Source organism: Melospiza melodia, chromosome Z (assembly GCF_035770615.1).
Source record: "Melospiza melodia melodia isolate bMelMel2 chromosome Z, bMelMel2.pri, whole genome shotgun sequence".
NCBI lineage: Eukaryota > Metazoa > Chordata > Aves > Passeriformes > Passerellidae > Melospiza > Melospiza melodia.
Genome location: NC_086226.1, coordinates 8,030,412 through 8,046,210, shown reverse-complemented (window position 1 = coordinate 8,046,210; position 15,799 = coordinate 8,030,412). Strand labels below are relative to the sequence as shown.

The 15,799-nt window shown below is 52.6% G+C and overlaps 1 protein-coding gene across 2 annotated transcripts; it reads left to right on the top strand.

Moving 5' to 3' along the window:
* The first annotated feature begins 1,910 nt into the window (after window positions 1-1,910).
* MYORG (myogenesis regulating glycosidase (putative)) lies at window positions 1,911-15,487 on the top strand. Of its 2 annotated transcripts, none has more exons than XM_063181306.1 (2): window positions 1,911-1,989; window positions 8,868-15,487. In XM_063181306.1, exon 2 carries the CDS (start codon window positions 8,993-8,995, stop codon window positions 11,027-11,029), a length of 2,037 nt encoding a protein of 678 aa, XP_063037376.1. In that variant the 5' UTR covers window positions 1,911-1,989; window positions 8,868-8,992; the 3' UTR covers window positions 11,030-15,487. The 2 variants fall into 2 exon arrangements, with proteins under 2 accessions (XP_063037376.1, XP_063037375.1); XM_063181305.1 differs by lacking the exon at window positions 1,911-1,989 and adding an exon at window positions 4,431-4,595.
* The last annotated feature ends 312 nt before the right edge of the window (window positions 15,488-15,799 follow it).

The following is a 15,799-nucleotide window of genomic DNA, read 5'->3' as shown; positions in this document are numbered from 1 at the left end:
ATGCTCTGTCAGTATGTGCCCGTGGCTTTGCCATGGCCATCCATCTCTTTCCCTGGACTGAGACCATTCCTATCCCAGGGATGTCTGCACATCCTGAAGATTGTGACTTCCCCTGATAAATATCCCCTGGTAGTAAGTGCTGCCTGGGGAATACTCCTGGTGCCCCATAATCCCCAGGTATCTCTATGACAGATCCTTAAGGAAGCCAGATTTACTCCCTGGACAATTGTTTGTATGCATGGTCTCCTCCAGCCATGCTTGGGACTGTACAACACCTGAAATCCTGCTGGCATCCCTGCACATGCCCTAGCATCTCCCAGATTTTGGGGCCACATCAGTGTTTCTTATGCTGCTTTTGTATTTTCTGTTGTCATTGTGTGCTCTGCTTACCAAAAATCTGTTCCCTGGCCACACTGTGTGTTATGCAGTAATCAGCCCTGTCCTTCACCCACTGCAGGTCTGGCAGCACTTTTTAATCCCCACATGTTTACCTTTAGGATGTCCCTGTTGCTGAAGCAGCTTTTTTCAGCCCTGGGCAGAGGGCAGAAAAGATGCTGTTCAACCAGCACAGTCATCATTCTGCTAATGCATCAGATCCCCGTGGGCCAAAATTAGGTGTGAGACTTTGGAGAAAACATGTGATTTGCCTTAGATTCCTGAGTTTAGAAACTAAAACCAAGCAACAACAAGAATAAACAGAGAGCACTGGATTCCCCATATATGTCCCTATGCCTGAGCCTCAGAGAGAATTTTCTCAAAGTCTTCTCCACTGAGAAACAGGAATATTTTCCTCAATTGGCATGGGTCTGGTAACAAGAATTTTAGGGAATTGACCATGCAAGAGATGGTGGTGTTTGTAGGCAGGGAGACCCACTAGAAATGGCCTACTGAGATGGCAATGCCAGGGTACATTAATTTATGTCAGAGGCTTATCTTGCCCCGTGGCACCGGTGAAGGGCAAAGGTGGCCTTCCATCAAAACTGGCTTGGTCAATTGTTCCCCTCAGAGCCCCTCCCACAGTCTGGGGAAGTTCTTGGGAAGGGTGGAGAAACTCCATTTGGTTTGGTGGGCACTTTAACAGCCCTCGCAGGCTGGTGCTCTCCCACCACACACAAGCTGGAGACCAAGAAAGGGTGCAAGGGAAAGCTCTTGGACCATAGTAACACAGCCAAAAATAGAAGCTGTCATTGACACCCGTGTTTGTCAGCTTCATGCTGGGCTGCTGAGGACGTGTTTGCTTTTGGCAAGTTGTCCAGGAAGAGCTGCCATCCATCTGGGATGCTGAGCACTGACACGGGCTAAATAAGGAGGGGTACTTTGAAAGCAGCACATAATTAATGAGGGCGTGAAATGCCCTTGTCTGACTACGATCTGAGAGCACAGTGCCAGGGGCAACGCCACCCTGCCCCTCCATGTGTGCTGCTGATCATAAATCCTCGGCACTGTGGTCCTTGCAGTGGGGGGATCCTTCAGCACAGAGCTCTCTGGGGACCCCCACTCCAGGGTGGCAGCCTGCCGTGCTGTGCCCACGCCAAGCAGTGCCCCAATCCTCCTGGGAGCAGGGAAACCCCCTGAAACCCCATCCCGGACTAAACCATTCCGTGAAAAGCATGCCCCGGCCTAAAAGCATTCCCATTGAAAAACCTGGCCCGGCCCCAAATCATTCCATGAAAAGCACATCCCAGTCCCAAAGCGTCTCATGAAAAGCCCATCCCGGCTCAAAGGCATCCCGGCACAGCCCTGCCAGCGCCAAACCCCGATCCCCCCCAGCCCCGGGGGCACCCCCATTCCCTCGCAGCCCCGCACATCCCCAGCAGGTCCAGCCCCAACCCCGGGCCGAACTACATCTCCCATCGGGGAGCGCCGGCCCGGGGGCCGGTCCGGGGCGGGAGCCGGGGCGGGGCGGGCAGCGCCCAACCCCGGAACCGCGCTCAGCCCCGAGCGCGGAGCCCCCGGGCCGGCGGACCCGGCCATGGCCCGGCGGTGCCGGTGAGTGAGCGGCGCCCGGGGCTGCGCTCGGGGCGGGGGCGCCAGCCCGGCCCGGGGGGTGCGGGCGGAGGCGGGCGAGGGGTGCCCCGAGCGCAGACCCCGGGCTGCGGCATCGGCGGTGGCTCGGGAAGGGCCGCGGAGAGCGGGGTGAGGGTGCTGAGCTTTGCCCGGAGCCCGGGGAGCGAGCCCTGCGCGTTCCGCCGTGCCGGGACCGTGCGGGCTCCGTGATGGGTGCGAGCCTGGCCGCCCGGAGAGGATGAGCGGAGCTGGGAGACGCGTCCCCGGCACCTCTAACAAAGTGTAGCTTCAACTTCTGCCGCTCGATAAGATGTTGGCAGCGAAAACTTTGCAGATGGTTATAGGCAGCTCATTGTGCTCTGTGCTGGGTTGGGTTTGGAGTGGGTTTGGGGACAGCTCCTCTGTCACTGGCCATGGCAAGGAGCAGCCCAAGCTGTCAAAAAGCAGAAATGCTGCTTCTCCTTTCCTGCCTTACCACCTTGGGATACTCTTGATGTCCAAGAGGCAAATGCCTGGCGCAGCAGACACCTACAGCCCAGTGGAGAGTGGCGCTTGTGGGGTTGTGTCTGCCTGGCTGGATCTGGCCATGGAAGAGCTGCGAGGGAGCTCTTAAAGGGATTGGTGACTGTGTTTGGGCCAAGGTTGTCCAGTGTCACCAACTGTTGGATACGGATGCAAATTCCAGGACCAGCATCGTGAGCCATCCACAGCTCTCCGGAGCTGCCAGTGCCTGGAGTGTGATGGTGGCTCGATGGCTGGAAAATCGGCAGGGCTGTGCCAGAGGGATGTACTTAGGTTTCCATTTCTCCCCCATATCGTGTTGTAGCAATTGGATGTTGGGTGGGCTCAGGTTTCAGCCTGCATCAGCGTCCGAAACGCTGAGCGCTCCCAAAGGGCTGAGTCAGCTCTTTGAAGAAAGAATCTGTGTGACCAAATGGGGCACTAGGTTCCACTTGTGGGGTTGGAGGAGAGAGATGAGCAGTGAGATTGACACCCACTTCAGGGAGAGGCTGTTGGAGTGATGGGGTGGTCGATGGCACACGTCTGGTACCAGCCAGAGATGGGCTGGGGAAAACAGACAGTGGCAAAGACACCAAAATCTTTGTGGCAGTGTATCTTATACGGCAAAAGTGGCAAATAAAATAAGCTAACAGCAACAGTATTTGGTGTTCTGCTTTTGCCACTGTTGGGCACAAGATCTGATGGCCCTGCAGGTGCTGAGGAGCCGATTGCTGGACACAGGGTTACTCCATAGACCACAATTTCAGAGCCAGGCTCCCTCCCTCCAGCTCCCCCAGAGCCTGTGGGACTTCTCCAAGATGGACAGGGACACATTCTTAAAGGGAGAGCCCTGGAGCTTTCTCTCTCTCATGCCCAATGTGCTTTGATACAAGTGGACCAGAAGGACTCATTTTGTTTTAAAGTCTCCACAAATTCTTTGTGGCTCAGATAAATTCAGGCTCCCTGATGTGCCTCCAGGCAGGGAAAAGCAAAAGCCTCTGGTCATGATTTAGTCATGAGACAAAATCACCATGAGCTGTGTGCAGGGTTAAAGTGAAAACCCAGCCTCTTAAACTTCATCTTGGTAATTAGCACGGGGTGAAGAACAAAGAAAGAGGATTTTGTAAAGGGAAATTGTCAGGGGTGTTAAATATTAAGTTGTCTGCTACCAGAATTGAATCCCAGTGGCTGCTTTGTATTCATGGTTGAACACTGGATGAGGTGACTAAATGGGTTTGGAGCATCACTTGACGCTGAAAACTTTAAAGGACAAAACTGGGCTGCAAAGTCACGATTCCTGTAATAAAGGTGAGTGTATTAAAGGCTGGGCAGGGCTGATGCCACAGCTTCAACTCCTCTTGCAGACAGAGCGAGGTGCTGGCAGCCTGTCTGCACTTTGCAGATGAGCTCTTTATTCACATGGCCACCTTGGATTTGGGGTTTATCCTCCGAGTGCCCAGTGCTGTTTCATCCTATCTTACAAACCAGCCAGCAGCAGTGGGGCAGCTTGTTTCTTTTCACACAAGTCAGCCTCATTACTCTCCTCCGGATCATGACTCTGCTTAAAATCTCAAGATCTGGGGGAGAAAACAAAAACCACCCCAAACCCTCTGTTGGATTGGGGTTTTTGGGGTTATTTTTTTCCGTTTTGATTTCTGACTGGTGCGCTCCTGTGAGTGCAGGGAGGGGACGCTCCTGTGCCGGCCCTTCCCGCTCACCTGGCGGGGAGGTGAGATGCCAGCCCGCATCGCGGCTCTCCGGCAGCGGGAGCGGGTGGGAGCAGCGCCCGTGTGCGGCCGCCCCTCCTGCTCCTCTTGGCACGCCCGGCCGAGGGCTGGCTGCTCACGCATCCGTCACGGAGCTGAGCAAACACGGCGGTGGCGGTGGCGGTGACGCGCCGGTCCCCTCCCTCCTCCTGCCCGCGGGCACCCGGAGCGCCGGCTCCGAGCCCCGGAGCGCCCCGAGCCACGGAGAGGATGGAGCTGCCGGGGCCGCGGAGAGGTAGCGCTGCTCCTCTCTTATGGGCTTAAAAAGACATCTGTGGTGGAGCCACGCGCAGGCAGGGATCCCCAGGAAGCCATGGCCAGGTAAGCGCTGGGGCGCCGTGCCCCGGAGGGATGAGGTGCCTCCTGTATGGGCCTCCAGCCGCTGAGTCAAGGGGGGAATTTGCAGCAGCCCTGACAGCAAGGATCTGTCACTTTGCAGGAGGCGCAGGGAGTCCCCCCGTGTGCAGGAACCCCTCAGGCCGGGCAGTGTGTCCATCCCTGCTCTGGCCACAGCAAGGATGGTGAAGGTGAGGGGTCCTCGGGGGCACCGTGTTCTCCTGGCTGTCCCTGCAAAGGCAGAGCTGCTGCCCTGGCTCAGGGGCTAGGTGTCTGTGCCACACACGTGCCCCCCGAGACGGCCTGAGTACTGCAGGGATAAACCCAGACCCCAGAGTGATCCAGTTTAGTATTTGGGGGAATCCACAGGATTGGGGGGGAATCAGTGCCTCTGATCCATGCGGAATCGGGGTGTGTGAGGAGCAGCCCTGTGCCCTGTGCCAGTGTTGTCACCAAGGTGCCCCCACTTGTCCCACCTGCTCCCATCAGCACCAAGCAGGAGGACCAGTGATTTCACCCTATTTGACTCCAAAAAGCCCTCCAGAGAACTTTAGTGCTCTGCTGCAGAGCCCTCCAAGGGAAATTAAAACCCCAGGACGGGCTTGTTTGTCCCCTGTGTCGGGCGTGCAAAGTCCCTTTGTCAGGGCAGGTTCCCTGCAGGCAGTTCCAGACTGGGCACGTGGAGGCTCTTTTTGCTCCCACAGCTTTTTTTGCAGAGAAGGCGTTTCTCCCTTAACTTGCTGTCCTCATTCCCTGCACTTGTGTGGGGTTGGAGATGCCTCCTGGTAAAATCTGCAGTGTTTCTGTACTATTTCCTGAGCTTGACTCTTGCCAAGATGTTTGGGGAGGAGACGGCAGCACCTTGCAGTGGAAGAGGGAGGGTTTCCTGGCATCCCAGCGTGGGAAGTGGGTGTGTGTCCCCAGCAGGAGCTTGGCCCCCAGCATGGTTCAGACCTGACCCTGCCAGGGCAATAGAGACCAGTTGTATGTTATTGACCCTCTTTAAATGAATGTCCTAATTGCAAAGTGGCTGGGGTTAGTGGTGCTGTGGGTCTCGCAGCCTGCGGTTAGCAGTGGTGTTGGTAAAAATAGAAGCGGTCAAAAAATGGATTTTTATTTTTACTCCATAAAGTGTGTCCTGCTCAGATGTTTTGCTTTCATCTCGAGTTGAGGCAAGGCGACTCACTGCTTCCACAGAACACAGAGAAAAAGCTTTGTTTTGGGTCAGCTCCGGCGCAGCAAGCTGCAAACATGCTGTTTGACTTTGACACTCTCCCTTCTCGTTTTCTTTTTTTTGTTTGTTTTTTTGAGGAGTTAAAGGTCGCCACAATGTCATCTTCGAGCAAAATAACAAGTTAGCATTACACAAAAAAAAAAAAAAAAAAAAAAAAGTTGAAACAGGCAGTGCATGAGCAGGCACCTCTGCGGGCCACAGCTTGTGAGTGAGAGGCAGAAGGCGTCTCCAGGGATCCTGGGAGACTTAGCTCTCCCCTGGGACAGAGCCAAATCTCCCACTGGAGAATGGGAGACTACTAACAAGGCAAAAAATACAGGGTAGAGACCAAGATTGTTTTTGGAGACCTCCTTTGCCCATCACTGTGCTGGGTGATGCCTGCAAACACCATTCTCAGCATCTTTGTTGAAATGGTGTCCAAGTGGGCAGTGTCCATCAGCAGCCACAGGGTTTGACCCTGGCCCAGCCACAGCAGTCAGGGCAGGATTAAATCCACCAGCTCAATCATCCAGCTTGCACATCCCTCTGAGGCAGGTCATTGTCCAAGGGATTCAAGAGGCTGCAAAACCTTTCTTAAAAAACACTTTTTCTCTACTGACAGTGGCAGTGATGGCTCCCTCATGTGTGCCATGAGCTCCAGTCCGTTGTGGGGGGGATGGAAAGAAAGAAACAGCCAAAAATAGAGCAGCTTCCAAGAAGTTCATAAATAATAAACCAGCTTCCTGAAAGGGAGATAAAAATCCAGAAACTCCTTGAAGCCCTCGGAGCTGCTGTCAATTTTAGATGGAGCCACAGCAGCAGCATCAGATATTTCTTGGTCTTAAAACCTTGAATGAGAATTGGCAAAGAAAACACTATTTTACCCTATTTTTTGTAAAGAAGATGTGAAAACTTAAAAAAAATTATTTTCCAAAATAATTTGCAAGTCCTGCTTGGTGGAGGGTGCATTTTATTTTTTCCCACCTTGAGCTTTGCAGTCCCATGATACGGCACGAGTGAGACGCAGGCGTGTCTCCAGAGTCACAGGTATTTGTTTTCATCTCTCTCTCTCTCTGGCATCCCCAAACCTGCCAGTGTTGAGGGTGATGGCTTGTTTGGGCTCAGCCTACCTGTCTGTATTTCCAGAAGCATCCTCCTGCTTTGTGGCTTCACTCAGCTTTGCCAGTTTTGGCCAAGGTCCTTCTGCTTCACCTTAAAGCCAAGGAAGAGTTGAGGCAGGGATGAAGGTTTATCCCAAACGCAGCCTCATTCCACCGTCACCTCCTCCCTGCCTTTGTTGCCCAATTTTGGCTGGGCTCAGCTGGCCTTGCATCACAAATACTGTGTGGGTGAGAGCCCTGTTGCCCTGCTGGGAGGCAGGATCCAGCTGGGTGACACAGTTGGAGTGGCTGGAGCTGTCCCCGTCCCGTGACTGAGCTCCCTGCTGGCAAGAGAGGGCTCTGTGGGAGTTGGCTGTGGGACAAGTTGTTTAACTAAACCTATCGCCTGTTCAGGCTAATCACTTCCTAATGCCTCTATAATCCCATTTAAAGCAACTGGCTGTCTAGAAAGTTACTGGCTCCCTGGGGAAGGTTAGAATGACCCATCTGGCCACACAAAAAGTTCCCCCAACTGTAAGGTCTTGTCCAATACGTGCTTCAAGGTGGATATAAACACAGAATGTGTTGTCTAGCCTGTGCACAGATGCTGCCATGGTTTTATATATGGCCATCCCTGTAGTGGAGCAATAAAGCTTAGGTGGCATTCAGGACCTCTTTCTGCTTTACTTTTCCTTTCTTGGGGAGAAAGATCTGTTGAGGCGCAGGATCCACTGCTCTGGATTGCCATGCCTGTGGCAGGGAGAGGGTTATGTAATTCATTTTGGATCTTTTTCTTCCTTTTTGTTAAGGAAAAAAACAACCTTATTAGAGGGAATCTCTGCAACTGGTTTCATTTGTGCCCAAAAAGAGGGTTTTTTCCCTCTGGTTTGCCCACAGCCTGCAGCTTTACAGCCCCAGAGCTTGGGGAGGAGGTGGCTGTGTTTGCTGGCACCAGGCAGCTGCTCTGCAGCTTTGCAGCTCCTCTCCCTCCCCTGCTCCTCCTGCAGCTGTGTTTGTTTCTCGCTCTCCCATGTCCTTACTTTACTTTTCCCCCCTGGATCCCGGCGTTATGCTTGGCGGAGCCCAGCCAGGCCCTGGCCAAGGAAAAGCCATTAGGCTCTTGGCACAGCCCACTTCCCGGGGGCCAGGCAGGGGGAGTGGGCTGGAGCTGAAACACAGCCTGGAGCCTTGCTGGATGGAGGGATAGCCCTTTGGGCCCCCTGCTCACTTCCTACAAGGTTAGCTTTTCTTCCAGAAAAGCTGGAAGTTCTTTTCCACCCAGAACTGCTGTAAAGCTCTGAGCGCATGATAGGAACCAGCCATTCTGTGCTATTTACTGCATCCCCTAAATGGCCCCCAAAACCAGACGTGAGCCACTTGTACCCCAACCCCATTTGGCTCTCTGTGAGCTGTGGAGAAGCAGGGATTTACTCATTTCAGTGCAAAGCATCACCCAAGTGAAGCAGTTGGGACATGCTTGGGACAAGAAAGGGATGTTGCTGCAGATGAATTAAGTCTGCCAGGGAGGCAATATGATTAAAATTAAGATTGGCTGCATGGAATTCATTACGTGATGTCTTTTATAGCTCTCAGTCATCCATTTCTCTTAAAGACACTCTCAGTAGGCTGATCTGGCTCCTGTTCAGCCTCCTACTGCCACTCAGTCTCCACTCCTGACTCACTGAAGGTGTTCCCAACAACAAAAAGCCTTTAAATATGGGAATGATGGGTCCTTGTTGCCCTAGGGTTGTTCCCCTGTTGGGCTCAGGCTGTTCTCTGCATGTGTTGTCTTGCCCGGAGAAATTGGAGATGATGTCTGGTACTTGGAACACAGCTCCTGGCAAGTCACAGATGGGCACAGGAGGCCAGGGGGAGCAAGTGCATGACACGCTGTCCCTTGATTCAGAGGTTCTCTCAGACTAATTATATCCTTTCCTTTTTCAGAGGTGGGTGTTCTGGGACACGGTGGAGGTGGCAGCTCTCCTAACAATCCGGTGTCTTCTCCTGACAACCCCAGGCGTGCTTCCTTCCCACTCCGCTGGAGAGAGCTCTAGGGAAAGAGCAGCACCATGTACACCTTCCTGCCAGAGAACTTCACGCCGGTGAAGCAGAAGCCTTCCAAGGAGCTGAGGCCCATGCTGGGCGCCATCCTGCTGGGCCTCATGCTGTTCATCGCTGCGGTGGTGGCCTGGTGCTACTACACGGTGTCCCTGCGGAAGGCGGAGCGGCTCAAGACGGAGCTGATGGACCTGCGGGCGGACGGCTTCGTCATCCGCAACCAGCACGGCGAGGTGGTGTTCCGGCTGGCCTTCCGCTCGGGCAGCCTGGACCTGGAGTCGTGCTCCAAGGAGGGCGAGATCCTGAGCTGCTCGCGCTCCAGCCGGGGCCCGCTCAACTTCTTCATCCAGACGGTGAAGCCCAAGGACACGGTGATGTGCTACCGTGTGCGCTGGGAGGAGCTGGCGGCCGGCCCGGCCGTGGAGCACACCATGTTCTGGGAGGACGCCCACTGGTACGGGGGCTCGGAGATGAGCATCCAGCACTGGCCCATCCGCCTGGCCGGCTACCAGGAGCCCGTGCCCTACGTCACCAGCGACGTCTACTCCTTCCGCGACAGCTTTGGCGGCATCCTGGAGCGCTACTGGCTCTCCTCCAAGGCGGCGGCCATCAAGATCAACGACTCCGTGCCCTTCCACCTGGGCTTCAACGCCACCGAGCGCGCCCTCTTCTTCCAGGCCCGCTACAAGGACTCGCCCTACAAGCCCCCGCCGGGCCAGCAGCCCTTCCCCGAGCTCAGCTACCGCGTCTGCGTGGGCTCCGACATCACCTCCATCCACAAGTACATGGTGCGCAGGTACTTCAACAAGCCCTCCAAGATCCCTGCTGAGAACGCCTTCCGCTACCCCATATGGTCCACGTGGGCTCTTTACAAGAATGATATCGACCAGGATAAACTCTTGCGGTTTGCTGAAAAGATCAAGAAATACCATTTTAACTGCAGCCACATAGAGATTGATGACATGTACACCCAGGCCTATGGAGACTTTGACTTTGACCCTGTCAAGTTCCCCAACGTAACAGAGATGTTTGCAAAACTTAGGGAAGATGGCTTTAAGGTCACTCTGTGGACTCACCCTTTCATAAACTACAATTCCTCCAATTTTGGTGTGGGGATTGAGCGTCAGCTGTTCATCAAGGAGCCCTCGGGGCGGCTGCCGGCCATGGTGGAGTGGTGGAACGGCATCGGGGCCATCCTGGACTTCACCAACCCAGCAGCGCGTGACTGGTTCCAGAGCCACCTGCGCCAGCTGCGGCACAAGTACGGCATCTCGTCCTTCAAGTTTGATGCGGGCGAGACCAGCTACCTGCCCAAGCAGTTCAGCACCTTCCGCCCACTGTCGGACCCCAGCATCTGGTCCCGGCGCTACACGGAGATGGCCATCCCCTTCTACGAGCTGGCCGAGGTGCGCGTGGGCTACCAGTCACAGAACATCTCCTGCTTCTTCCGCATCATTGACCGTGACTCTGTCTGGGGCTACGAGCTGGGTCTCAAGTCCCTCATCCCCACCGTCCTCACCATCAGCATGCTGGGCTACCCCTTCATATCTGCTGACATGATAGGAGGCAATTTCTTCCCCAATAAAACCAGTGGGGCGGTGGAGATCCCCAACCGGGAGCTGTACGTGCGCTGGCTGGAGCTGTCGGCCTTCATGCCCTCCATGCAGTTCTCCATCCCGCCGTGGCTCTACGACAAGGAGGTGGTGGAGATCGCCCAGAAGTTCACGCAGCTCCACGAGTCCCTGGTGGCCCCGCTGCTGCTGGAGCTGGCGGGGGAGGTCACTGATACAGGCGACCCCATCATCCGCCCCATCTGGTGGATCTCGCCCCGCGACGAGGCCACTCACCGCATCGACTCCCAGTTCCTCATCGGGGACACCCTGATGGTGGCTCCTGTGCTGGAGATGGGCAAGCAGGAGCGCGATGTCTACCTGCCAGCGGGCAAGTGGCGCAGCTACAAGGGGGAGCTCTTTGAGAAGACCCCGGTGCTGCTCACCGACTATCCCGTTGACCTGGACGAAGTTGCCTATTTCCTCTGGGTTTCCTAACAGGCTTCTTAATCAGCTTTGGAATAACCATGCCTTACCTAGGACTTTCTAACAAATAATAACTCTAATTGCACATTTCATTTGAGACTGGGGTGGAGGAAGGGAACTAAATCGACTTCACTGTTGTTGGGGATAATTTTTTTTTTTTATTTGGGGATTGATCTTAATTTTTTTAATTTGGGTCTGGTTGTAGGCTCTGATTGGATTATAGTAGGCCGCAATTTATCTGTATAGGTCAGAAAGGAGTTGTCAGTCTGTCTGCAGACACGTGGTAAACCCATTACCTTTTCAGTTCTCAAGGATTTCAAGAATAGGAAGTTGCTTAATGCCAGTGGGGAGCATTCCTAGTCTTGTGGGAGCACAAGGCACTGGGTATGGGGGTGTGTGCTGTGGGAGGCCTGCTGTAAGTTTTTTAATATGGCAAATATATTCAAATGGATATTTTTAAGAGCATAAAGCAAAATAGAGTTACATATATATAAATATATATATACACACCTATTTTTCCCCCTTTTTGCCTGGCATGGCACTGGACTAACAGTTGCCCCATGCTCCTGCTTTCCAGGGTACCAGGCAGGCCAGGTCACTCAAGTGATGTCCATGTGTTTTAACTGAATGGGTCGCTTATTTCCCTCTGGGACAGCTGCATCCCACCTGCTTACCCATTTGACTTCCTCTACAAGGCTCTTGCCCGTGTGTTTTGCCTGGGGCATCAACATTGCCTTTCCTGGAGCAGCACCGCCTCTACCAGCATGTCCCATTTTTTAAAGCCCTTATGGCCCCACTTGGTTACATGATTATCCTGCTGATTCCATCCTTTTTGGTTTTTAGGGACAGATGAGGTTTGTTGCTGGCAGAAGGGCTGCCTGGAGCAAAGCTGTCCCCAGACACTGCGTGGGCACAGCGGGTTCCCGCGAGCGGCACGTGCCCTGGGCTGGCAGCGCCGTTTGCCGATAGCCTGTGGGTGGAAACCACCATCTCTGCTGACTGATGGCTCTGTGCCAGCGCCTGTTCTCACTGCACCCACGGAAATGTTCTCATCTAACGCGAAGTTAAGCTAATACCCATCTCAGGTCACCGTTAGAGGTGATGATTTTGTTGAGGGTTTTCCTGAGCCAGCCCTGCTCTCTCCCTGGGAGAGTCCTGGGGAGCTTTCTCTGGCAATGTTGTGTTGCTGGGGGTGGGATTGCTGTCAGAGGCTCCCGGAGGGCATGTGGAGTGATCATGCACCCCAAGTCCCCAGCAGCTGCCTCTTTGGCAGATTTCCCATTTGGTTTTGTATGGGAAAATGCATTTACAGAGACCCGAGGCAGGGCCAACAGGATTGAAGTCTTCCTGACAGCAAGAATTCCCAGCTCTGTCCCAGTTGGAACATGTGTCAACCCCTGAATTTTTAATGAGCTTTGGTAGAATTGAATTGTGACAGCTGGGAAGGGTTGGGCACCTTGCCCAGGCTACCGCCAGCCAGGGACAGCTCAGCATCTGTGGGGCTTCTGCTGGAATTGTGTCTGGGCTGGGCATGGATCTGGCACGAGTCAGCCATGCAGGGTGATGGTGCATGTTTTGGGTAGGGTTGGGTGTCGTGAGGATCCTTCTCAAAGCCCATCTCCAGCCACAGAGCTTTCCAGGAGGCAGAAAAGGAGATGCATTAAGCTTGAGGGTTGTGATGGGGTGCAGGAGGAGAAATTTCAGTGTTAGGGGCAAAATCTGAAGTGCTTTTGTAGTTAGGAAGCGAGGAAGTCTGGTTTCATGGACTCCCGTAAGACCTGAATCTGCTCTGTATAATTTAATCCCAAAGTGAGATGTAGGGGAGCCTTACAGGTCCCTGGCCAGCTGGAGCACAAGCGTTTCCTGAAGCCTGTTTGTTTCTCAGGCTTTTAATTCTGAAGGACTCATGTTTCCTCTCTGCCACAGGTGCAGATAATGGTGATGTTACAAGTTACAGACACCCTCTGGCAAGGAATTAATCGTGGAGCCTCAGTGTCACTCATCAGGGCGCTGGCAGGACTTGGCCCTTGCTTGCAGGGTGATGTTGAAGGTGAGGAGATGAGTCTGGCCAAAGCCTTTAAGAAGGGCCAAGTGTGGAGGGAGCTTCTGCAGCCCTAGAAATGCATGAAGACCAGGCTTTGAGGGGCTCCAGCTCTTCCCTTTCAACCTTTGCTCATTAAATAAATACTTGTCATGCCTTGGCATGGGAGTCATTATGATGCCTTAAGAGGCTACCTAGAACAGAGGCTAGACAGTATTAAAGGAATAGCTATTTATTAGAAAGGCCTTCAAAGGATACACTTTGGATACACAGAGGGCCTGGCCATGGCTCCAGCCAAGATGAACGACAGGTCACGAGTTTTTACACTTTTATTAGTTTTGATCCATTTCCATATTGGAGTTAATTGTCCCATTACAGCTTTAGGTTGTGAAGTCCCATCCTCCCAGTTTGCTCTCCTCAGTTCTCTGTTTATACTTTGTGGGCCTGAATCTGCAATGGTGTCCTTGGTTCTCAGGCTGGAAAAGGATTGTTTTGTCTGACCAAACTGTGATGAGAACTTGCTAACACTTTATATGACATTCAGAGTTATACACTAATGCAGTACAGAATCTGGAAAATATGAAAGCTAAAACTTAAGGTGTCAGTTAGGTGGAGGAGATGTTACACAGCTCAGCTGCCAGTGCAGAATTGGGATTCTTGGCACAGGACTTCATGGGAAGGATCCTGGCATGACCATGAGATACTGTCTTCTCTTCCCCTGGTTCTGTGCCACTCACCATGTGCATCACTCATGAGGAATGAGGCTGTGTGAAGAGAAAACACAGCATCCCTGTTAGTATCCTCCTACTATTAAAATGATGGGTGCAGCCCGATGAGTGCCTTCAATCTCCTTGCAGTGGTTTCAGGCACTGTCAGGAAGGTCATGGAGGAAATTCTCCATTAGACGCACTGTCTTCTTTCCCCTCCCCTGAAAAAGAAATGATTTTATTAACAAAGTTATCATTTTCTTTTATTTAATTATATCAATGAATGGGTAAGATTATAGAATATCCTTATTTTTCTAAATGCTGTAATTAGGGCACAAGTGGACTTGGCTGTTCAGTGGTCCAGCAAGGAGAAAGGTAAAGCTGCTGAGAGGACTATGAGCTGATGTTGGAGACAGCCTCAGCAGTGCTGCCTTAAGCTGTCTCACAGGCTTCTAGATGGCCTTTCCATCCAACTTTTTACCAAAACCACTATTTCTAACACTATGCTGTAGCACTGCAGGACTTGAGGATCTCTCAGACCTTGCAGACCAGAAGCTCTGCATGGATACCTTGAGAACTGCTGCTAGGGATATTTCTCTGATTTATGCCATGGGTCACAGGCCAAAGCTGGGTTTAGCTTGTCTCAAGAAGCCAAGAAAAAGCCCCAAACAAGGTCTGGGACTTGGATTCAGCCTTTTCACACATGATGCTTATGTGATTGAATTTTGAAGCTTGCACTGTTGTGAATCAGGTTTTCTGGATGCTTGTGTTTGTACATGCTGTCCTCTGTCAGACTGTAATGCTGGTGGGTCTGTTTTTAACCACTTTTCTAATTGCTAATTGGTATGAACTGTAACATGAATCACCTTGATTGAGATAAAATTTTGGAAAACAAAAAGAAGTTTAACTATGTCCATCTGTACCAAGTTGGTGGGGCTGGTGGTTCAGGGGGATTTGGGGCTTTTCTTACCCTGGTCTTCACTAAATCAGGGTGGAGATTGTTGTTTTACTTAAAGCTTGCAGCCTGCAGTTTTTTGGTGTATTTTAAAAGGAAAAACTGGCAGTAACTTCACTCTTGTTTGCCGTGGTGGCAGAGAATCCCACTGCATTCAGGATTGTCCTGCCTTAGGTCCTGACAGCAGAGACTAGCTGTGCCTCAGGGCTGGCCAGGAAAAGGCTGTGTCCAGGTGGACCCCAGTGTTGTGTCAGCCCCAAGGAGTGGGGACCACACACACCTGTAGAGTCGTGGCCCTATTTCTACTGACATTCACCCCCAAAAAGGTGAATCAACACTGAGTCTGGGGACTTGCTAGTCCATGCTGCTCTCAAAGGACACACACTTCAAGAATGTAGGGGATGAGCAAGAGGAGCCTGTTCTCAACTTCCCTTGGGCTCTCCAGAAGGTCCTTCTGACTGTCCCCACTGTCCCCATGGTTCCCTTTTCCAGATGGCATTGACAGCAAGGACGTGGATGGAGTAGATGTTTGTGGCTATGGGAAGGCCAGGAATGGAGCATGTGAGACTCATTTAGGAGCCTGCCTTGCCCCACATCACCCTCTTTGCCCCAAATAATGTTTTTCATTCCCTTTCCATTGTTACCACATAAACCATAGCTGCCTTATGCCATTGGGCATCACTAGCAGTGACCAACCCATACAGCATGGCTTGAGGGTTGAGAGGGACTTCACTTCCCTCCTTTTGCAATAAAAGACATTTTCCCAATGCTTTTCCTTTGACTTCTTCCTTGGGTGTAAGTGCCATCCATACACTTGGCTGATGACCACATGGGGGATGAAGCTGGCACTGCTGAAGACCTTCAGGCAAGCTGACAACTTAGAGCCCTCACAGCCTTGCAGGAGATCCTCAGCGATACAGAGGTCCTCCTAGAATTGGAGCTTTGGGTTTCAGTTTGATTTACATCCTCACAAAACCTGGTGCTGCACGTAGACTGCGTGTCTGAGGCTCACCATGGGCATGGGGGCAAGTGAGTGGGGTCAGCTCTGTGCTGGGTCTCAGCTACATGGCTGTGCTTGA